General features: G+C 38.7%; 1 protein-coding gene across 2 annotated transcripts in view; it reads right to left on the bottom strand.

Moving 5' to 3' along the window:
- Window positions 1–24921, bottom strand: part of NOTCH2 (notch receptor 2) — a 177962-nt gene that overhangs the window by 109917 nt on the left and 43124 nt on the right. For both annotated transcript variants that reach the window (XM_022583935.2, XM_089917002.1), the window contains exon 2: window positions 13678–13759. In XM_022583935.2, the coding sequence (XP_022439643.2) occupies window positions 13678–13759 (82 nt within the window). The remainder of the gene's footprint in view (window positions 1–13677; window positions 13760–24921) is intronic.

Below are 24921 nucleotides of genomic sequence, written 5' to 3'. Positions count from 1 at the left end.
TAATTAGAACCAGAGATAATAAAAATAGTGGGCATCATGGGAAAAATAAATAACAGTGCCTTGAACCCTATTTCAAGACAAAAACCACTACTTCCCATAAAAGATAGGACAATGGCCCAAAGGGTTAAAAAAATGGTTCTTGAGGGTAAAAAAAAATCTTAGATATTACAATGGTTTGTGAACTTCCAAAGGGGCACAGTAGATAAACTGATATACAATATATCTATGGTATTAAAATTGCATGGGGCAGGGGTGGAGAGATTAGGAAAAAACTCTAAAAAGGCTCCATTGGGGCAAGGGGTGATAATGATAAAAAGGTTGAGAAACAATGATATAGCATATCCAAATAAAGTAATTTTTAGCTTAGTACCTGGCACTCATAACACTCATAAATGTTAGCTGAATTAAACAGAAAAGTTTCCTACAAATGTTGCCTATATTCGTATATATTCAAACTCACATGTCTTCAAAAAAGTGTTCCTCAGCTTTGGAAATTCCTTAACCTATGCCTGATCTGCTGTATGAAATCAAATTCTATGCCTCCGTAGGGTCAAAGTGAAAATCTTGCAAAGCTAAACAGTGGTCTAATGAGACAATTTATCTAACATACATGCAGATACCATACAGAATATTTCTTTTAAAAATACAATGCTATCATTATTTTATGTACTCTTGCATTCTTATAACAAAAACAGCAAAACCTTCAAACCCTCATTGCATGGACAATGCTTGTAGCGCACGTGAAAGTCTTAGCCTACTGGTATCTATACTTGGAAGCATGCTCTACCATCAACTACACGGCTGGGACTGGATTTGGTTTGTTTATCTGTTTCCCTCTAGATTATAAGCTTTTGAGAACAAACATAATTATTAAAATCATCACCATCAAAATAATCACCCAAAAAACTTTTCCACACAAAGGATAACTTTGATGAAGTTAATGACATCTCACAACATTCATTACTTTTATGACAATAAGGGAACAGTTACCATCAAAGAAAAAAATGTAATGTTTTTATTCATTTTATTGAAAACACTCATTAATTTAACAGGATCTCGGCTTTAGTGCAGACCTCCAGCATAGGTCATCTCAACTAGAAAAGTGGCATCAACCAAAAACTGATACAGGAAGATTCAGATATAATTCTTTGTTCTAATTTCAGCAACATCTGCTTTAAGAATTTCTTTTGTATATTAAAAAAAAAAAAAAAAAGCTTAGCCCAAAAATGGCTCTTCCAGTCTATACCACATGCCCTCCAAGGACATGAAGCATTTCAAGTGGTTATTATGCTCTAAGGTAAAGGTCAACAAATATTGCCCTGGGCAAAATCCATGGGCCACCTGTTTTTATACCTCCAGTCCAGGAGCTAAAGCTGGCTTTTACATTTTTTTAATGGTTATGCTTTAAAGAGGTATATAAGTACCTACATTATATCCTCAATTTGCTTCTTAGCCAGCAAAGCTTAAAACCTTTACCATCTGGCACTTTAAGAAAAAAGTCTGCTGATCCCTGCTCTAAGGCCAGGACAGCAATAAAGTACACATAGGCTAAAAACACCTTCAAAACATGTGCTTACAATTTAGGTAACTTTTTTTGTTTACTAGAAGTCAGGGCACTTTAGGAGCACTTGTTATGAACTGCGTTTAATTTCAGAAAGGCAATCCAATGGTCAAAGAATCATCATTGTCAATTGTCATACCTCTGCATAATTAGAACCAAAGATAATAAAAATAACGAACATCAAGGAAAAAAATTATGGTGTATAACCTTAATGTGGTGACTCAAGACAAAAACCACTACTTCCTTTAAAAGACGGGCCGCTACTTCCTTTAAAAGATGGGACCATGGCCCAAAAAAATCTAAGATATTACAATGATTTGTGGCCTTCCAAACCAAAGAAACTGAATATCAAGCAAAATCCTGAAAGTATGCACTCAAGTTCATACAAAGTGAAGATAAATTCATCCTGAGAGGCACTTCACTTACTAAACTGAGTCAAGGCAAAGCCATGCCTGATGTGGCTACATTCTCCTGCACCATTCTGCTTAAAAAACCCATGTCTACTGGTAAGTGAGATGTACTTACGGCATACCTAAGGATGGATGGATGGATGGATGGATAGATAGATAGATAGATAGATATGTAGTTATGAGTTTGTTTTTTATCTGAATAAGAATAAAAATATATTGGGCTTCTCTGGTGGTACAGTGGTTGGGAATCCGCCTGCCAATGCAGGGGACACAGGTTTGAGCCCTGGTCTGGGAAGATCCCACGTGCCACGGAATAACTAAGCCCATGTGCCACAACTACTGAGCCTGCACTCTAGAGCCCACGAGCCACAACTACGGAGCCAAGCCTGCGCGCCTGAAGCCCGTGCTCTGCAACAAGAGAAGCCACTGCCATGAGAAGCTCACGTGCAGCAACAAAGACCCAACGCAGCCATAAATAAATAAATAAGTAAATAAATTTATTTTTAAAAAAAGAATAAAAATATAACTAGTATATTGTCTTATAAAAACTCTCACCCAAGACTTTAGCATGTTCTCAGAGCTTTTGATTGAGTGGTTCCCCACAGACCTTTCCTCTAGATCAGCCCTGGCTCTTCCACCAGATGTGAACCTTGAATTGGCCACTTTACTTCTCTGAGCCTCAGCCTCCTCATGTATTAAAACAAGATGCTAGGCCAAATAACCTCTAATATTCCCTTTAACTCTAAAATTGTATGATTCCATTAGGTATGTTCTACATCCCCCTTGGATACTAATATCCTTTAGGAGGATTAAAGACCTCCTTTAGAAGGAATGCAAAAGAATTTCCACATTGTTTTTGTTTCATGGAATGTTAAAAAATAAAATGTATAGCTAGAGTTAAAATTCTTGGTCTTTCAAACTGCCTCATAAAAGCCCTAAATTGTTTGTTTTTAATTCTGCTTTTCTCTCTCTTTCTCTCCTCTCCTTCTCCCTATATATTCACCCTGTTCCTTGAGGGTTGGTACCAAAAATGAAAAGAAATAGCACTGAATCTTTAGGTCACCTAATGGGGACTGAGAAACAGCTTTTAGTCCCACTCTACATTCTAATCACTTATGTAATACAGGATAAGTCACTTGGCTATATTAAGCCTTGGGTTCCTCACATATAAAACAAGATCAGTGGGAAAGGTGCTCGACAAAATCCCTTCCACCTCCTAAGTATGATGACTCTACAATTTTGGCTGTTGAATTCCCTCAGCAATACTGCCCGAGAATGTAATGATGCTTGCTGACGGTAATGCTTGGGGTCAGTGGTTGAGTATGTCTCAACCATCAACCCACTCCAAGCAGGGGCTTCCTGGGGCAAGAATTGTGCCTGTGTTTCTTCTTTTATATCCTTCACACTGCCCAACTATCAACCTTCTAAGTGCACAGAGAGTTCAATACATACTTGTGTAAATGAACTGTTGTACAACTCACACTTTCAGCTAATCCCTCACAGGAAGCATAAGGAAGCAAAGAATAAGCAAAAGAGAAAGAGTGATGTATTTAAACAAGATATGGAGAATAACGAGGAACCCTGAGCCTAAAAGGGAAAGTCCTTACCATCTTCCCCAAGACATCTGGCCAACATGAGAGCCTGTTTTCTTCAGCACAGAATGGTGGTAGGCATTGCAGTCCCTTTATGGAATCTGATCTACTGAAAAATTTCACAAGACTAAAAATGACTGATGTGTGTGTCTGGGAAGAGATGCACCAAACTTAAACTTGCAGGGAATCAATCACTTAATTAAATTCATGTAGGACCTTTTTCCAGATACAATTTTTATATATCCTCTCAACACAGCGTAAGTACCTGTCTTACTCATTTCCCCAGCTCAAGATGCTCTCATTAATTCTTATAAAATTTAGGAAAGAATGGGTAATATGCCATAATTAGAGAGTATGCTTCTCTGAAGACTAATTATAAACTCTGACTGTCAGTGTCAACCTTTGCCTGGAAGGAAATGAGTCAACTGTTCATTAGTAATCAAGCTCTGTCCACTTTTTTAAGAGTGACCCAGAAATTCAAGGCCATGAATTTTAACATGAGACAGAAAATCAGACACCACAAATATTATATACAAATGGGACTAAGAGAGTTACAGAAAAATTAGGTCAAAGAGGCTCCTGAGGTACTTTTCAGGCTGAGTGAGGTTTCAGAAGGGGCAAGTTACCCAGTAAAATAACTACCCAAGGAGATGTCTCTGGCTTACACAATAAGAACCCCAGCATTTCAAAACCTTAAAGGGACAGGTGGTTAAATGGCCAAGGCACTACCATGGTCAAGGTAAAAAATCATAACCACTGTCAAATGTTTTCCACATAGAATAGGCATCCCTGGTTTATTCTGGATAATTGAGGGTTTGGATATGTACTATATAATCAGAGGAAACAAGCAGTAAAGGACATGAGCTAATTTGGGGTAACCAGAGATGTGGTGAACAGATGCTTGCTTACTCTGGATCCCTTAACTGAACTGGATCAGGCCAATGATATGCTGGACAGAAGAGATCTGAGGTGGGAACACCTAAATTCTCAGCTACGAGAATGCGCTATGCCTTATATGAAGACCGATCCTGTTCCTGGTGTCTCTGTTTTTCCATCACTCCTCCTATCCCAACCCATTGTTTCTGTTGCCTCAGAGATTCTTGAATTCTGAGCTTCCCTGCAAATGGTGTCCACAAGCCTACCTGGTCACTCTGCTCTGGAAGCAGCACAAGACTCAACAGTCAAGGCCAAAAAAGGGAGGGGAGGACAGATGACTGCTCCCAGCTGCCCTCTCTTCTTGTCCCCGGTCTCCCCACTCACCCCTAACTCTAGACAGTCTATCTTCAAGCATTCAAGCCAGCATGTGCTAAAGGAATGATATTTTTAATCAGCTATCTATCACTGTGAAACAGATTAATCCACATACCAGTTTAGTAAAACCTCACACAAACTGAAGTATAGACAGAAGGGAACACCCAAGATGTAGAAAAGTTTTAAAACTATGTTATTAAGGAAAAAAATGATGAAGATATTGGTAACAATTATTCCAGTTAATAATAGCGCTCTAGTCCCCTCAGTCTCTCTACTTCCAGCCTTCCACCTATCCATCTCCTAAGACACAGTCAATATTCTCAGATTCTAAGTGAAACACAAAAAAATCCCCTAATTGTAGTCTTCTGTCCCATAGTAGTCGTCCCCTTGTTTGAATCTCCATAGTTCTTATCACCTGTGCTGCTCCATTGGGCAGTTATAGACTGTGTGTGTGTGTGTGTGTGTGTGTGTGTGTGTGTGTGTATATATACACATATACATACACACCCACACATATATATGCCTCATCTCCCCAACAAGATGGCAAGACATCAGAGGACTGCCACCATGTCTTACGCAGGAAAAACACAACATTCATTAGCAGACACTCCCAGTACAGGTACTTGTGAATAAGAAAGTCAGACAGCACAGGCCTCCTCTCGGCCTTTATGTCTGTTCACAACACCAAGCACAGTGCTCAATCATAGTAGCCAGCTCAATAAACAGCAGTTTGATGAATATTAAACTTTCTTTTGAAGAGTGCTATGGACTGAGTATGCCCTCTCAAAATTCTTATGTTGAAACCAACATCCCCAATGTGATGACATTTGGAGCTGAGGCCTTTGGGAAATAATTAAGTAGATGAAATCATGAGGGTGGGGTCCTCATGATGGGATTAGTGCCCTTAAAAGGAGACAAGGGACCAGAGCTTTCTTTCCCTACCATGTGAGGATACAGTGAGAAGGTGGCCATCTACAAAGCAGGAAGCAGGTCCTCACAGGGAACCAAGTAAGCCAGCTCCTTGATCTTGGACTTCCCAACCTCCAGGACTGTGAAAATAAATGTCTGTTGGTTAAGCCACCTGGTCTGTGCGGACTGAGACAAAGAGTGAGGATCCTAAAGTGCCTCAGAGTCTTACTTTCAGAGTTCAGGATAAAGGACTATACATATAGTAACTGCAGGAAATTTACTGAATCTATACAGACTCAAGTGCCCTAAATGCTACTATTCTACATAAGGTCTAATCAGGCTCTTTTCTTATTAACACCTACCTTCTCCTCATACTTATATGAAGAAAAGAAACGGATATAATGTTCCATTTGGATGTGTTTCCTGAGTAATACCACCTGTTACTTAAATAATGCCTTTATTAGTCTTTGCTTTCACTTTCTTTTCATAAAGACCTTTTCATAAACGTCCAAGTAGGAGACTGTTTAGGAGAAGAACATTTTAAACAGAAGATAACTGCATTAATAAGGGAAGGCTGAAGGCATCAGTATAAGAGTCAGTAATATATTTTTGGACACAGAGGATGAAGTGCTAGTGAAGATTATTGATGATGGATAAATAGGATATAGAAAACTTTGGGAAGCCCCAGACAAATTTAAATTACCTTACATCGAGATGTAAAATAAAACACAACTAAGACAAATATGAAAACAAAACACTCACATAACACAAACACACACAAACAAAACACAAAACACACACACACACACACACACACACACACACACACTCTCACATGATGGGGTGGAAGAAACACTAAACTTCATTTCTACCTACAAAATTCCTAGCAACAGGATGCTGAGAAGAGGACTTAATGAAAACTCCCATCACGCCCACACATTTATGTAGCTTAACAGAGAAAAAAGCACTTGGAAATTTTTAGATAATTACATTTTTATCACATTCTGACTTCTTCAACCCCTTTGTATTCAATCTTGCTAGCCTTGATGAAAGACAGATAGCCAAATTTTAAATGAAGGATTTAATTAATTACTCCAGATCGAGAAAGAGAAATGTTTCTCATCCTGCTTAGTCACAAGAAAAAAGGGGATAAAGGAATTACTATACGAAATTAATGGTGCTGACATGCCACAATGGAACAATGAGAAAGAAACTTCACTTAGGATTATGGTTAACCTGGGGATGGTGTTGAAAGAAGCCTCGCTAAACTCCTATCTATTCATGCCAGGTTTGCAGGCCAAAATTAGTTGCTTTAACTTACTGGCAGTGACCCAAGACAGGCAAAAGGATACAGGCAGAGCCTAAGAACCACCTCCTCCTACTTCTCTAGCTAACACTGAAGTTTATAAAGTTTCCAACCTAAGAATAAAAATCAGCTGAAAAGAACATGAGAATTCTGTTGTTATATATTGATAAGAAGCTATTCATCAAGACTTCTTTTATGAAAAATTCCTCAGGGACACAACATATTTGTTAAAGGAGCTTTCAAGGACATAAGTGTTAATAAGAAGAATAGCTTAGTACTGTTAAAGGGTCCAGACCCCAAGTCCTAAACAAGGAAAGCCTCACAGGACATACATCTATCTATACATCTATAACTCGCAATGCAAGTATAAGGCACTATGTTTAACAACCTGTGACTTCTGTGCTGGCAGCACCGTTTATCAGAAGTTGTAGAATTTAACCTGTCTCAGTTTCACAGGTGCATAAAATCTGCCTGGAATTGCTCATCTTCCATTAGGAAAAAGAAGGGAGATGTTTCAAGTTTTTAAGTTTAGTTCTCTCTACTAAAAAGCATTTTAGTACACAATATCCTCTACCCCCACCTTCACTGCTCTCTTCTTATATTTCATCTGCATTAATTGCACTGAACTTTCAAGTGCAAGGCCACTTCTCAGAATTGCAGCATTAGCCAAGCCTGGCCCATGTACACTCATGTAGCTACAAGCAAGTTCAATACTCTAGTATTATGTAGTATTATGAGCTGCCCAGGCCTGCCTATGTCTCTACTTTAAAATCAGGAACTACATATAGAGTTTTAATCATAATCCTGATCTGAAAAGCTACCTTTTATATACTTTCTAATGCTCCACACTTCCTTTTCAGAAGGTCCTGTTTGAAATACCACTTTAAAATAGGTAATTTTGTCCCATTTTACTAATAAGCAAACTGAGACTCAGAGCAAAAGCAGATTTTTCAAAGAGCACATCTCAGGTCAGATACTTAAGAGTTACATGATCTTGGGCAAATTATTTAACCTCTCTGAGTTTCCATACACTCATTGGTAAAACAGGAATATCAAGACTCTCTACCTTACATGAGGACTAAAATAATACCTGTAAAGAGCTTAATTGAGCACACAGCCTAGTATGTAATAAAGTGATTAATAAATATTAGCTAGCATAATATTCTTCAGCTTGCCAAAGATCCAATTACTGACAGGATTTAGGGCTCAAATTCAAGTCTATCTGGCATAGAAACCTGTCCTCTCCATGTCACCAAGCAGGGCTCTTCCAGATGCCTTAATCCACTCACCAGTGCCAGACTGAACCATACAGGAGCCTGGCACAAAAAAAAAAATCAGCAGTACTAATTTTATCTTTTTTAAAAATTTGGATATTTTTAATCATAATTTTTGCATTAATTTTGATTTTTGAACTATTGCCTTAAATTTATCTCAACTGAAGGAACCTTGCTGGCAGAACCAGTTTCAGCAGAAAAAGAGAAAGTGATTTAACAGTTGATATTTTTCCCAGTGCATTTCTTTGATCTGATACTGCCCCTGAACAGCACTCACCAACAAGGTGAGTGAAAGGGGAAAATGCTGAGTCAGTCATGACTTTTGAAAATGCCTTTCTAGGGCAGTATGGCCACAACACAAACATTGATAACGCATCCTCTACTATAAGCAAGGCTCTGGAAGATTCTGAGTATCTCTATTCTCTCGCAACTATACAGAAACTTATCAAGAGGACAAAGAAGGCGATGGCTCCAGTTTTCTTCGATGGCTTTTGGAGGCCTGGACCACCAACACTACTCTCTAATCCTGGCAAGGAAAATTGTTAGTTGTTAAAGTTTAACGTTTCTTATACCTAATAGATAAATTTTAGGTAAAATGTGACACAGTTATATTTTATAACATTTTCTATTTATAATAATTTACTTTAAGGGCTTCCCTGATGGCACACTGGTTGAGAGTCCGCCCGCCGATGCAGGGGACACGGGTTCGTGCTCCTGTCCAGGAGAATCCCACATGCCGCGGAGCGGCTGGGCCCGTGAGCCATGGCCGTTGGGCCTGCGCGTCTGGAGCCTGTGCTCCGCAGTGGGAGAGAGAGGCCACAACAGTGAGAGGCCCGCGTACCGCAAAAAAAAAAAAAAAAAAATGTAGTTTCTAGTTAGATACTTTGGCAAAAAGTACAGATTCTCAAATGCAATCACCCATCCACAGGAGCCTATATATAGCTCATGCTGACTTTCCATTGTTTAACAAATATTGTGCTAGTTACCTCCCAAGTGGTATGTAGAAAACTTTGAAAGACTCCTTTAAGATTATAATTCTTACCATTAAAAGTAATGGCAGAGTAACTTAGATCAACTCATCCATTCATAATAGTTATAAACTCCAGACAAAATATTAAAGGTACCAGAGAGCAATTAAAGCGGGCAGAAATTAGAAGGGATACGAGCCTCGAAGGATAAACAAACTACGTATATGAAACATGCATTTATACACCTTTTTCCCTGAAGAGTATTCCCCAGTTCATGAAGCACAAGAGAAACAGAAAGCAAGCAGAGAATGCAAGTCTTACTGAGCTAAAGAGTCAAAGGTGTCTAGAATTGTCAAAGTAGCTGAAATTTGAGGAGGAGAAATCCTGGAAAAAACAGAACCACAGAGGAGGCAGCCCGAAAATATGTAATATAACTCCACCACAAGATGATATTTAGGAACACAATGGAAAGCAAGAGCTGGAAGGCTGAAAAGCTGAGCATGGTTCCAGGGAGTCAGAGGTTTTACTTTAAATCCTACCAAATTAGAGGGGCTTGGGACACACCCCAGAATATGGTAAAAACCTCATGCTTTTCACTGAACCCACTGAGGGGTCATATCTTGGGAGTAAGGATTATATCTAAAGCCCAAGTCTAGACCAAGACGCACCACCAGACTAAAAGCATAACAGACCCCCCATAGCACAGCCCAAATAGCATCAAGGTGATCTTCCAGTAACATTCTTTAGTAGAAGATAAAGTTTAAAATGCATCACTCACAATGTCCAGAAAACAATAAAAACTACCATAAACATGAAGTAAAGGGAAACTGTACCCACAGTCTAGTTAAAGAGCTGTTTATGGAAACATGTCCAAAGACAGCCCAGATGTTAAAGAACTGGCAAACAAGGACTTTAAATAACTATGATAAATGCGTCCTTAAAAATACACATTTTGTGAATTTTACAAATCATAACCTCACCCACCCCCAACATTCTAGTGAACTTGAGTTGCCCACGGTTTTTAATCAAAGTGGGATTTGGAGTGGTTTATATTTGAAAGCCTGAGAAAACAACTTGAAAGTGATTAATGACAGCCAAATTTAATTATATATTTACACCTCCCAGTAGGACAAGCGAGAGAATGAAATGCTTTATCTCTCTGTAGTGAGAGGGCTTTATTAAGATATGACAACAACTATTTAGGAGCAATAATTGAGTTTTATGCAAGATTACACCGTTTCTCCTTGTCTGGCTCCCAATCTAATCACAGACTGATAGAGTACTTAGACTCTTAACAGTTAGAAAAAACAGTTGAGCTGTGTACAAAACTAACCTTTAAAAGTACTTATCCTCATCTGTCAATGTGATCTTATCAAGGATTTCTATAACTTCCATAAACAACAATTATAATTTATCTGAATCAATAACATTATGCTCTTTAAAGACACAGTCAGATACCTTCTACTTTAAAACATTTTCCATTAACTCCTACCCACCCACCCCAGTAAAAAAAATTTGGCCTCAGCTTTCTTTTCCTAATCCACTAAGCAATCTCACGGATAAAAAGACAATCATATGTCCTGCATATCTGATGTAATTTTTATAAACCTTCTAAGTGTTCTAATATTTATTACCTTTTTGTGAAAACAGTGTTTACTGAGCAAGCTGGAGTAACTTCTTTCCCCAGGGAAAAAAAGCAAAGCTGGTGAAGATATACTGAAAGGTCTGCTAAATAAATGGTACTTTTACTTAAATTTTTCTTAACGTTCTGTGGAGGTTGGCTGGCATGGCACTGTAGGACGACTGATTTGGCTTCCCTGATATTGTTCTTGCTTTTCCTGTGTCCACTTATGTAGACACTGATACTCCTGAAGATGCTAACATTACTTTTATTGAAGTAGAGAAACATTCTCTTTTTACAAGGTTTGTTGTTCACATCGGTCTCCCGAAAAGATGGCCTTGCCCATTTTATTCCCTTACTCTCCTTTTCTCTAGAAGCTTGTTTCCCTCACAACAGGGTTGGAAGACATCTGAGGGATGTCCAGGACTAAATCCACAACTATATCCATAAGCAACCCACCCCATCAATAATTAACAAGTATCCAGGGACAGAATTCAGGCAGCTCCATTTTTGTCAGTCACAAAGTGAGTTCCCTGTTTCCTAGCAATGCTTCTTCCAAAAACTAGGGTCAACTTTGTCTCTCTCACCTTGGTTGCAGAGTCTGAGACTAAAAGCTCACAAATCTGTTTTCTCCCCGAAATGTCCCTTAGTGTCCATTCCTGGTAAGTGCTCAGAGATTGGTCTCCTCTACAGCCCTCTTTCCCCATGTCAGACCACAAATATGTAGGCCAACACTTAGAACGTATTTGAAATTCTCCCTACATAAGTCACCAAGTTGAATTATCTCTAAATAGAACTAAATTGCCTCTCTGTATAGTACTACCATCCTGAATGCTACATGAAGCCAACAAAATTCTCAGAGGAAAGGACAGTTTCTACTTATTTAAGACAAACAGATTTAAAGACATGTGAATGATATCTACTGAGCACTTTCGGTTCAAGAAACATATCGTTGAGCGCTAGCTTCATACCAGGCGCTGGACTAGGCATTAACTGTGCAAAAGCACACAAGACCAGGACTTCACACTCTAGTGGGAGAAACCAACACATCAACAAATTATCATAGTATAATGGGTTAACTACCACGAGAGAGATAAATAATAGAATAAAGCAAGTAACTAAGACACCAGATGCCAAAGAGATAAACAAGATTTCAGTGGCCAATTCTAAGGTACTAAGTTCCTTTCCTTATTATCTCCAGTTGTGTTTCCATTCTTAGAGGAGACTACATCACATGTTTTTGGTTGGATTTTTTTTCCCAGCTAGAAAAACTAAGTGAACAGCCCATAATCAGTTACATAAAAAATTTCACTTCCAATGTTATATTTATTCCAATCCAAACAACCTATTGTTAAGCTTTACTGTCATCACAGCTTAAAATATTTTCACTTTGGTGAAGAAAATTTTTTCTGACTTGGAAAATTCTTGTTTATAACATTAAAGAACTTAGATCCTGTTGTCAGAATAGACTTGATTGGAAAAATGTCATTATCATAGTTATGTTTTTCAGTTAAATATCCAGAAAAGAAACAAACCCATGTTGGATAAACTCACTTCAAATGCTTATCAAGGGCTTCCCTGGTGGCACAGTGGTTAAGAATCTGCCTGCCAATGCAGGGGACACAGGTTTGAGCCCTGTGTCTGGGAAGATCACACATTCCGCGGAGCAACTAAGCCCGTGCGCCACAACTACTGAGCCTGCGCTCTAGAGCCCGCGAGCCACAACTACTGAGCCTACATGCTACAACTACTGAAGCCCACGTGCTACAACTACTGAAGCCCACGTGCCTAGAGCCTGTGCTCCACAAGAGAAGCCCCCGCACCGCAACGAAAAGTAGCCCCCGCTCGCCGCAACTAGAGAAAGCCTGTACGCAGCAACGAAGACCCAATGCAGCCCAAAATAAATTAATTAATTAATTAATTTTTTAAAAAATGCTTAGCAAGCAAATACTTCTACCAAAGCAAAGAACAAATATATCCCATAAAAGTGTTAAAGAAGATAAATGTTATATTGCCAAATCTTATTTTCCATTAAAGAAATAGAATGGAAACATGTTCCTATCAAAAATTTTCAATTGAGGTTGAAGAGGGAAAAAAATTATCCATAGGCAACCTAGAGAAGCAATTTATGAGATTACCTCACAGGTTTCCTCAAACAAAAAGTATGGCTACACTAGAGGATGATCAGAGAGAAAGAAAAGGAATGCTCCTGAGGACTAGTCTAAACCCCCAGTCCTATCTACTCCTCATCCTTATTCTTTTAAACCTATATAATGACGTTCAGCCACAGCCCCTGCCCCCCACCCCATCCCTACAAGCATGTGTGCATCTTCTCTCACAGTCTTTCAGAATTGATTTTTTATATTAGATAAAAGTTTCACATGGATTTACTTAGTATTTCACATAGTATTTACTTACAATAGGCAGAATTAAAGTTAACATCTATTTGGTTTGACTTTAAAACAAGATCACAGCTAACACGTTGAAAAGCGATTCTGAGGCTTTGCCTTAAACTGAAAATGTAAAAGAATGTACTCACTATATTTAACTAGCTACTCACTGAAAGTCTTTTTCATGATGAAAAAGATAAGACAGTAAGTTCTTATTAACCATTTATCTGACATCCACATCCTCATCCCCCACAAAAACTACATCAGAAAAGTTAGAGAACCAGTAACATTTCACAGAAGTATTAAAAATAGAGCAGTATTACCAAATCTTGTCCAATTTCCTATTGAGGAAAAATAAAATACATAAAGAAGGAAAAAAACAGAGAAAAACTTACTTGCAGTACCCTGTACCATTGTGGTAGGTAACACATATTCCTTCATTTACACAGGGCTCATAGCCGTCCCGACATTGCAATGCTAAAAACAAAAACAAATACACATTAGAAATAAGTCACTAGTCATAACCCTCAGACATCAGAGAAACATCATCCAATCCGGGTCAACATTCATTCCCATATCCAACTTGATTTAGGTTTCCCTTTAGAGTCTTAATCATCTTTTTATCTTTTGGCTCCTGCGGTCATAGAAGTACAGAAGCTCATCCCAAGAGTCTCTTCCCACGATAACTGTTCTGTGGTCCGGAATGATACTCTTAATTCTCTGAGCCTCTATCTCTCTGGCTGTTACATCCCTATTTCCCAATGATACTAAGAAAATTAAAGCTATACTATCCATGATATGCCATGAGCATCTTGGGATTTGGATACTTCAGATGAGCAATGTAAGGATTCATCAATGAATATTTAGGAAGACCTGGGTAGATACTAGGTCACCATGATATTAATGAATTACTTAAGCCTCAGGTGAAGTTCCAAAACAGGCCACTTCAAGAAATAATCAGAAACATCAATAATATTCATTCAACAAACTGCATTTGAGAGCCTAGTGTGTACCAGACACTACATTAGGATGCAGAGGAAAAAGAGGGAATGGAATTCATAGAGAAATGAATAAAACATAATCTCTAACTTTAAGGGGCTCACACAAAGATGGGGAGTAGACTATAAATAGAGATTGTAGAGGAGGGGGGATTAAAGCAAAGAAAATGAGAAGTTAATTTTATATATATAAATAAAACAATAATTCTCAAATTCTTGAACCCTAGTCCCTTTAATAAAAAGGTACTTCATTATGTTAATCCCTCCCAAAAGCAGACTACCCAGAAATAAACAGCAATAGTAGAAACTTTCACTGATTTCAGCCAGAAGAGGAGGAAGGCCACCCAAAGCCTCATTTGCTGGATAATTACAGTACCTTGATTGTTTAGCTTTTAGAGTTGGAATTTTCATCACCAAAATGCTTATCAAGAATACTAATAACAAGTGGAAGGGCAAGACAGAAACAAACCTTGTCAAACAATAAAAATCAAAATTGAAGTCCATGAACTTTTTCTGGAAGATTATTAAGATCTTCATCTCCTAGGATGGTTCATGTATAAATACCTGAAAGCAAAACCGAGAAGTCTCCACTTTTGAGTTTCCTCTGTGAGTACCACTCTATGAATAAACTGCAATATCAGAGGCTCTAGGTCTGCCCTTCCGGGGCATCAAAACCAGCTTCTTCTCACAGCAGGGCCCAGGCACAAGCTGGATGTTAGAACAGCTCCTCCATTAACGATTACTGCATAAGAGCCTTCTATATGCCCAGTACTGTTATCAAGTGATGAAACCCTTTGAGAATATGTTTACAAAAATCTCAGCTCTTAAGATAATAATATTTTTAAAAACTAGTGATAACAATAGCAGCTAACACATAGCACTTACTAAATACCAGGTATTGTTCTAAGCCCTTTACACAAACTAATTCAGTTTTCCCAGCAACCCTATGAAGTAGTTAATTTCATTAAACCCATCCCACAGAAAGGATAAGTGACCCGCCTATCGTCACAACAGTGAGTGAAAGAACCAGAATTTGAACGTACGGAGTCTGGATCTCATGAGAGAGTCTGTGCTCTTAACTACAGTAATACACTGCTTCCCACCATCTGACATTTTTCTTCTCAAGATGGGCAAAATAGGTATTATTATACCCACGTATTAGAAAGTGAAGGCCAAGGAGGTTAAGAGGCCTCCTCATGGGGCATTCCTCCATAGCACTAGCTGTGACACTGCTGGGCCTTACTGAGTCCAGCCCCGGCTCCAGCTATTGGTATCACACAAGCAGTCACTAGGCTGCAGCCTGCGCAGGCATATTCAGGAAGAGGGTCATCTTGTTGTCCATATCCCACTTCCCTGTAGGGCTCAAATGCTCCCTCTTCCCACACTGATAAGCCCAATGCAACAACTATAATTAAAACAGTTAATGTCAGGTTATTTCCTCCATACCAAAGTTCTCAAACTGATTTTTTTATTCTCTTTAGACACTTTTATTAGTTTCAGTGAGAACTTCCTGACTTTTTTTCTATTTGCTTTTTTCTTTAAATAGGAAAGGAATGTCCTGCAGGCCCAGAGCAAGCCACAGCTCTGGCCTCCCCCTGCAGGAATCCTGGGGCAGTGGAGGGAGTCAGGAGTCCTGAAACCCTGGCTCTACCACAAACTAGCTGCACTACTGCAAGAAAAGCACAACCTCATGGGGGCTCAATTTCCCAACCTGTAAACCAAACTGGGGTAAACTAAATGCTGCTGAAGGATCCCCTGTGATCCAACAGTGACAACTCCCTCATTAAAAGCAGATGAATGGCATGCCTGGTACCTAGAGAGATCTATCCAGAAGGACAAAAGAAGCCAGCCACCCATGACTCAGAAAGCCATGGGTGCAAGCAAAAAAAAAAAAAAAAAAAATCACAGTCTGTTCCTATTAAGCATCTCGGAAAATCATTACAGTGACAGGTGCAGAGAAATACAAACAACCTAAAGTCAATATGTGGCAATCAATCTAGAAAATAACTTCACAGCCTAGCCTTAGTGAACCAATCAAATTCAGGGACCAAAAAGGAGGTAGGCTCACAAGGCTAATAATTAATGCCGTTTGGCTGGTCCGTAGGATCATGCTACCTTGAACCTTTAACATTTACTAAGCCACGGTTCTCAAACTTTAGTGTGTATCAGAATCATCTGGAGGGCTTGCTAAAACACAGATTGCTGGACTCCACCCCCCACCACCCCGGTTTCTGAGTGAGTCAGTCTAAAGGGGGCCTGGGAATGTGCATGCCTAACAAGTTCCCAGGTGATGCTGATGCTGCGACTCTGAGGAGCCACACTTGGACACAACTCCTGTACTAAGGCATGGTGGTCCACTTTAAGGAATCCCCTGAGACTATATAATCCACCAGAAGTCCTGGATGATGTAGACGACAATGTACGGCCTGGATGAATAAAAGCAACGACAACCAAGTAAAATCTGAGACTCACAACTTTGCTCAGAGGCTATTTCTAAATGAATACTGTAATTATTTGTCATATATATAGAAGTTAAAACTTTGATAACTAAAAACCATGACAGTGAGGCTGGGAAAGATCTCATTTCAAAATTCAATTTACTTTTTTCCCAACGTAAAACACTTAAATTTAACAATAAAATTAAAAGCAGCTTTATATGTGTAAAGTAAAAAGTTCCATCATATCAGTTAGACATTAAACTGATGTTTTAACAGACTCAGAGAAACCGGTCACTCACAAAAGGAGTGACTTTTTCCCGAATTTTCATCTTAAGCTACAGAGGTTACTCAACAAATGCTGGCTGATGAATATCAATCTCATATATGTACGTGCCCCCTGCCCCCAAAAAGGGCAAAAACAAAAAGAAGCAGTGGATTCCAATTTCATCACTCCATCACTTGGCAATGTGACACAATATCTAGAATATTTCCAATTTTCACACATTTTCTCTACTGCATATTTGGGGACTAGTCTTCCAATACTCAGAAATATACTTACAGACAGAATTCCCCGGAGGTCCAGGGGTTAGCACTCCACACTTTCACTGCCGAGGGCACAGGTTCAATCCCTGGTCGGGGAACTAAGATCCCACAAGCCTCAGGGAGCAGCCAAATTCATTAAAAAAAAAAAAAAAAAAAGTACTTACAGAGCATCTACTACGTGAGGTGCAGGCCCTGATGTCAGGGAAACCATGGTTAACAGAATAAAGTCCCTGTCCTCATGAACCTTATTTCTACTAGGGAAAGGCAGATAATGAATAAGTAAATTTATTTATTATCTCACAGCGGTAAATGAGAGATTCTATTGGAAACAGGACCCAGTTATGGGATACAACGTAAGCAGGAAGGCTGGAGGTGTAGGGACCTACTTTAGATAAAGTGACTAGGAAAGGCCTCTCTCAGGTGGTTTCCTTTGAGCTAAGACTTAAATGAACAAGAATCATGAAGATATGGGGAAACAGTGATCCCAAGCAGAGGAAACAGCAAGCGTAAAGGCCTGGAGATGGAATGAGACTGGTATTCCATGTCTGTATGGCTAGAAATTATTAAACAACAGGGAGGGTAATAGGAAACAGCAAGGAAGGCAGGCAGGGGTTAGATTATGGCTTCTACTCTAAGGGTGAGCATGAACTACTGGGCTGCTCTAAGCAAGGAAGGCAACACAACCAGATCTGTGTTTGAAAAAAGTCAAGACTGTTAAATGTTCCAGTGTGTGAAGGCTTTTCTTCCTTTCTTATATAAGCTTATGAAAGTCACCCCATTTTAGACTAGGCCGAAGCCACTCATTTTCTCAGCTCCCCCGCAAATGGTAAGGACTTTACTCTAATCCCATCTAACCTCCCAGAATGACAATGTTACAAGGGTCAGTCCACCACTCGCTAATCTGCAGTGGCTTTCAGTTCTTACTCAGTTTTCAGAACTTATTCTCAGCTTGGCTTCAGAAGAACCAGTTGAGAGGTGGATGCAGTACCTTCAGTAGGTACAGAGCCAAGCTTGGCACTTTTTCTTCCAGGAACGAGTCATTCCTTCCTTCTTCCAGTCGAAGCCCTCACCCTGGCCTTCAAGATCGCAGCCTACATTATGCGCCCAGCATTTCACCTTGAACTGCTTTGAATGCAGCCTCTTGCTTGAACAGACCATTGTGAACTCAGTTCCTTGCCTCCACTAGTATCTCAGCTTCCTCTGATTGCCACTTCCCCTTTACTATCTAAATTCTGCTCCTTCCTCCCAGGCCCAGCTCACCTTCTGCCTGGCCCACAAAGCTTCCCCTGGACGGTTCTGTCCTCACAGGCCAACCCCTACCCTTGTAACACTCATAACTCACAATTTAGCATTTAATTCTGTATTGTCTCCTAACTCTCTCGGCTTTTACACTTTTAAGTTCCTAGATGATAGAAACTATTTCTTCTCTTCTGTATATTTGAGGCAATATAGTTTAGTGATTGAAAGCATAAATGCTGAAATCAGGATCTCAGTTGGAATTCCAGCCCCACCGTTTACTGTCTATCTCTGTATCCTCTTTGTACTTTCATTTCTTCATGTACAAAATAATCTCTCTCAGAGCCCTGGCAAGAATGAACCAAATTAATACATTTAAAGAGCCTAGAACAATGCCTGACACATAGTAAGAGTTCAAAATAGGACTGCTCACATAGTAGGTACTTAAATTCTTTGCAATTGATTCCGTGATAAATGGTGGCTTTAGAGGAACTTGTTATATCAATCAAACCCCAGTTTAACAAACTGAGAAATCTGGAAAAATAGAAGAGCCCTAAGCAATTTAGGACATATCAATAAATGGAATAAATTCTTCCCAGTTGCCACCAATAAAGGTCTAGTAAAAGAGATCCTGAACTACTACAAAAAAAGTCACTCACTGCTCAAAAAAAGGTATAGCACTGCAAGCATAGGGAGAAGTGATTCATGAAAGGTAAAATAACACGATATATGAGCAAAAATGTCATTCAGTTCTAACATGGTGCTTTTACTACTTGTTGAACGACTACTCTGAGTATGGCCCTCTACTAAGCACTGCATGAAAAGCAAACAGGGACAAAACAAGCAATTCCTATTCTCATGGTGCACACAATCTAGGGAAGTTAGGAATAGGGACAGACAGAATATGACCTACCCAAATGACTCTAAGATAAATAGGAGTAAAATAAAAATTGTTTTTACTGTATACCTTTAGCAGACCCTCTCAATATCAATTTCAGAATCACTCCAGAAAGAACCTTTAAGAAATACAACACAAACCTTTGTTGTTTAGCAGTAAGTATAACTCAGTCCAGACAAGGTTCTAGTAAAGTTTATCAGCCTCATTTGTATATAAATACTGCAAACAACAGAATAAACTGTCACTGATTTTTACCAGTTCCAGTGCCTAAGGAATTTGCCCATTTAGGGACAGGCCCAAGATCTCCAGACTTAATGGAATTGTCCTTAAAACTTCCTCTAGGCATTTACCTAGGTTTTCCAGGGCTTTTCAGTATCATGCCAGCTACATATCACTGGTTTAAAAGCCTCCCTTTGTTTTAGGAATCTCTAACATGAGTAATTAAGTCTGCACCCCAGCCGGTGTAATCTGAGCAGCCTTCAAACGTGTTTCACTTGTTGCATTAACATGTAATCGTTTTAAATTGGCATTACTTGTTGCTTTGCAACCTCTTCAAATAAGCCTCCGTTGTCTATCTCACATGATTTTTTTCATATCCTGCTCCCTCTGTCTGCAGGATGGCATCTGTTTGCGCTTTTACGTCCCCTGATGACTCAAAAGACATTTTAATGCCTTGAATGGCTGGGGTTCCTAAAATATGTGAAGAGGAGGCATAGAGGGCCCCTTTAATCTTCTTTTCAACGTTTATGCAAATTTCAAGTAGCAGCATTTGAGAAAGATGAAGTCTGAGTTTATGCCCTAGGACCTTGGCTGTGGCTGGCTGCTATTGCTTCAGGCACATGGTGCTGGAAGAGGCTCAGTAAAATGAACAAAGCAAAGTTTTCTAAAATGACTGCTTGCATTATTACCAAAAATAGGAGAATTGAGGGCAGACAGGGAGACATCAGGGATTTGCAATAAGTCTCGCAGCACCCTGCAATTTCAAACAACAAAGCTTTCGCTAAATTTTTTATTCCATTTTTTGGGATTAAGCCATGGAAAAAAAAAAAAATCCAAACAAACAGAAGAAGTGCAGAAGCTTCAAATCCCAAGTAGTACATTTAAAGAAAAACAAAATGGAGAAACATCTGTCTTCCTCCTTGAAATCTGCCTTGATTAAAAGGCACATAAATGAAACAAGGGAGATATTAATTTTATTTTCCTGATAGCGTTCCGAGGATTTCTATGCCCCTTAAAGGTATCATCTAATAGAACATTTGTTTTCTACCTAAGAGATGATAATACCAGACCCACAGAAATTAAGGCTTAAGCTATAAGATTCATAGCAAAATATTACTACTTTTCAAAAGCAGGAATGCTTTGATTTAAGAAAATATAACCAACAAAAAACTGAATTTACAAATAACATAAGGGTATTTTTTTAATTATTAATAGCATTTTTAGTTTTATAAAGATATTCATCCCAGTGAGTTGGTGAATCCATAGTAATCTTTCATTTTAAAAATTCCAATTTTTGTCCTATTTTATAATGTTGGGTTTATTGCAAAAAACAAAATTTGGCACATTTGCTGTACTATGTTAACATATATTATGCACTGTGTTTTTTTCTTTTTCTTTTATTTTGCTGTATTTTTAAAGACTGCAGAAAAAATTTACTTATGAGTCAAATTTTAATTTCTTAGTTTTGGGGACGAAAATGGACTTCCTCTTCCATATGAAATGCAAGATATGAAAAATACACATATACTTATAAATCACGTGACCAATTTGTTAATAATCATCTCTACACACACATTCTTCCACCTGGAAAATACTTCCCCTCCCTTTCTTCCTTCTCCATCTTGCTAACTCCTACTTATATTTCAATTCACGAATAAAGCATTACCTTCCTTAAGAAGCCCTCAGAGACCCTCCAGTCTGATTTACATGTCCTTCCTTGTACTCCCCTTACATCTTGGGCAGATGCATTATAAATACAGGCTCACCAATTTCTCTCTACCTCTGAGCAAATTCCCTAAAGGCAGTGACCATAATTGGCTCATCTTTGTATAACCAGGACCTAGAACAGTGCCTGGAACGCAGCAGGTATACTCAATATTCATAAAATATTCAATGAACTAACTATCTCTAATTTTGACAAAACCCTTTAACAAACTCAACAATCGGTTTATGTGTTTAAAATATTCCAAGGCTCCAATTTTAATAAGCATGGGGATACCCAAATGTGACTGTGCCTAATAATTCTGATTTCATACTGTGTAAGGAGTAGAAAACTAAAATATGGAGGAAAAAATGGTGCAAATTTCCTGGCCTTTAACAGGGATGAAAAGTTGAGAAAGTGCAACCATACTTTTTAATCTTCACAAACCTAAAACATCTTTGGAAGTTCCTATCTTAAAATTTGCATGAATAAAGAAACACCCTCCCCCATGAATCTTAAGCCATGTGTATTATGGTAAGAATTGATTTAAATGGTTTGAATGGAAGCCAAATAATTTACATCTAAACGGCAAATGCAGAAAACAGGCATAAAAATTCCAAGTGAATGCTAAGCTAAGATAGTGTGCTTTTTTTTTTTAAACATCTTTATTGGAGTATAATTGCTTTACAACGGTGTGTTAGTTTCTGCTTTATAACAAAGTGAATCAGCTATACACATACATATATCCCCATATCTCTTCCCTCTTGCGTCTCCCTCCCTCCTACCCTCCCTATCCCACCCCTCTAGGTGGTCACAAAGCACAGAGCTGATCTCCCTGTGCTATGCGGCTGCTTCCCACTAGCTATTTTACGTTTGGTAGTGTATATATGTCCATGCCACTCTCTCACTTTGTCCCAGCTTACCCTTCCCCCTCCCCATGTCCTCAAGTCCATTCTCTACGCCTGCATCTTTATTCCCATCCTGCCCCTAGGTTCTTCATGACCTTTTTTTTCTTATTTCTTTTAGATTCCATATATATGTGTTAGCATACAGAATTTGTTTTTCTCTTTCTGACTTTACTTCACTCCGTATGACAGACTCTAGGTCCAACCACCTCACCACACATAACGCAATTTCGTTTCTTTTTATGGCTGAGTAATATTCCATTGTATATATGTGCCACATCTTCTTTATCCATTCATCTGTTGATGGACAACAGGTTGGTTGTTGTCCATGGCTACATGGTTGGTTCCATGTCCTGGCTACTGTAAATAGAGCCTCAATGAACACTGTGGTACATGACTCTTTTTGAATTATGGTTTTCTCAGGGTATATGCCCAGTAGTGGGATTGCTGGGTCATCTGGTAGTTCTATTTTTAGTTTTTTAAGGAACCTCCATACTGTTCTCCATAGTGGCTATAACAATTTACATTCCCATCAACAGTGCAACAGGGTTCCCTTTTCTCCACACCCTCTCCAGCATTTATTGTTTGCAGATTTTTTTTTTTTTTTTTTTTTTTTTTTGCGGCATGCGGGCCCCTCACTGTTGTGGCCTCCCCCGTTGTGGAGCACAGGCTCCGGACCCGCAGGCCCAGCGGCCATGGCTCACGGGCCCAGCCGCTCCGCGGCATGTGGGATCCTCCCAGACCGGGGCACGAACCCATGTCCCCTGCATCGGCAGGCGGACTCCCAACCACCGCGCCACCAGGGAAGCCCCCTGCAGATTTTTTTGATGATGGTTATTCTGACTGGTGTGAGGTGATACTTCATTGAAGTTTTGATTTGTGTTTCTCTAATGATTAACGATGTTGAGCATTCTTTGTGTTTGTTGGCAATCTGTATATCTTCTTTGGAGAAATGTCTATTTAGGTCTTCTGCCCATTTTTGGATTGGGTTGTTTGTTTTATTGATATTGTGTTGCATGAGTTGCTTGTAAATTTTGGAGATTAATCTTTTGTCAATCGCTTCATTTGCAAATATTTTCTCCCATTCTGAAGGTTGTCTTTTCATCTTGTTTATGGTTTCCTTTGCTGTGCAAAAGCTTTTAAGTTTCATTAGTCCCATTTGTTCATTTTTGGTTTTATTTCCATTTCTCTAGGAGGTGGGTCAAAAAGGATCTTGCTGTGATTTATGTCATAGAGTGTTCTGCCTATGTTTTCCTCTAAGAGTTTGATAGTTTCTGGCCTAACATTTAGGTCTTTAATCCACTTTGAGTTTATTTTTGTGTATGGTGTTAGGGAGTGTTCTCATTTCATTCTTTTACATGTAGCTGTCCAGTTTTCCCAGCACCACTTATTGAAGAGGCTGTCTTTTCTCCATTGTATATTCTTGCCTCCTTCATCAAAAATAAGGTGACCATATGTGCATGGGTTTATCTCTGGGCTTTCTATCCTGTTCCATTGATCTATGTTTCTGTTTTTTGTGCCAGTATCATACTGTCTTGATTACTGTAGCTTTGTAGTATAGTCTGAAGTCAGGGAGCCTGATTCCTCCAGCTCTGTTTTTCTTTCTCAAGATTGCTTTGGCTATTCAGGGTCTTTGTTTCCATACAAATTGTGAAATTTTTTGTTCTAGTTCTGTGAAAAATGCCAGTGGTAGTTTGATAGGGATTGCACTGAATCTGTAGATTGCTTTGGATAGTATAGTCATTTTCACAATGTTGATTCTTCCAATCCAAGAACATTGTATATCTCTCCATCTTGCTTGTATCATCTTTAATTTCTTTCATCAGTGTCTTAGAGTGATAGTATGCTTTTATTCTACAGTACCATTTTCCCCATGGGTAGATACACTGATACACATCCACAAAACAATAAGCACCAATATGGTCCAAAATAGCTCCAATGTATTTCTTCACTGTAAGTATCTAACCCTTTGTAAAATGACACTGACCAAAATAGTTACAAGGTTTTCATGCCCAAAAGGGTCAGGATCTTAGTGTAATAAAATCCAACAGAGGGTAAGAAGTTATGTCATATTTGGAGTTAAATTATTCTCCACACAAAGGACTATATATTTCTGTACTACTTAGTGGTCATAAAAGGCCAGTCTGAGGTATTATTCCATTGTCTTATATCTTCTATTATCTGTTCTGTTCTATGGTCTCTATCTGTTCTCTTATCAGAGACAAACTCTGCCTGTCACCAATTTCCTGTGCTTTTAGTAAACACTCCCTTTGTAAAATTTTTAAAAGACTATTTTGTTAAGCACAGCTCCATTTTTCAAAAAACCCTTAATTTCAAATACATGCTTTTAAGTACCCTTGCCGGAAAAGAATTTTATAAATATATACAATTTTCTTGATACCCACCCAAAAGAAACAAAGTGTTCTTTTAGCTTAAATTGTTCAGAATGCTTTTTAAATGGAGTAGACAATTTCTACTGTTTGTTAATTTAGAGGTAGACCCTAAAAAGAAAGAATAAGGGACAAAATTATGTCGAAAGTGAAAATGGAAAAATCTAAATTGTTATATGTTATTATATAAAATCATGGAAACTTCCCAAAACCAAATGGGGAAAACCCAGGGAACAACTTCAATTTCCCCACAGGCATCCTTCCCCACAGGAAGGATTTTTTTAAATCGCTGGTTGGTAGCAGTAAATGT

This window comes from Delphinapterus leucas, chromosome 1, assembly GCF_059928025.1.
Source record: "Delphinapterus leucas isolate spDelLeu-1000000601 "Yukka" chromosome 1, BTC_Dleu_Yukka2, whole genome shotgun sequence".
Taxonomy (NCBI): Eukaryota; Metazoa; Chordata; class Mammalia; order Artiodactyla; family Monodontidae; genus Delphinapterus; species Delphinapterus leucas.
This window is presented reverse-complemented; position numbering and strand designations above follow the sequence as displayed.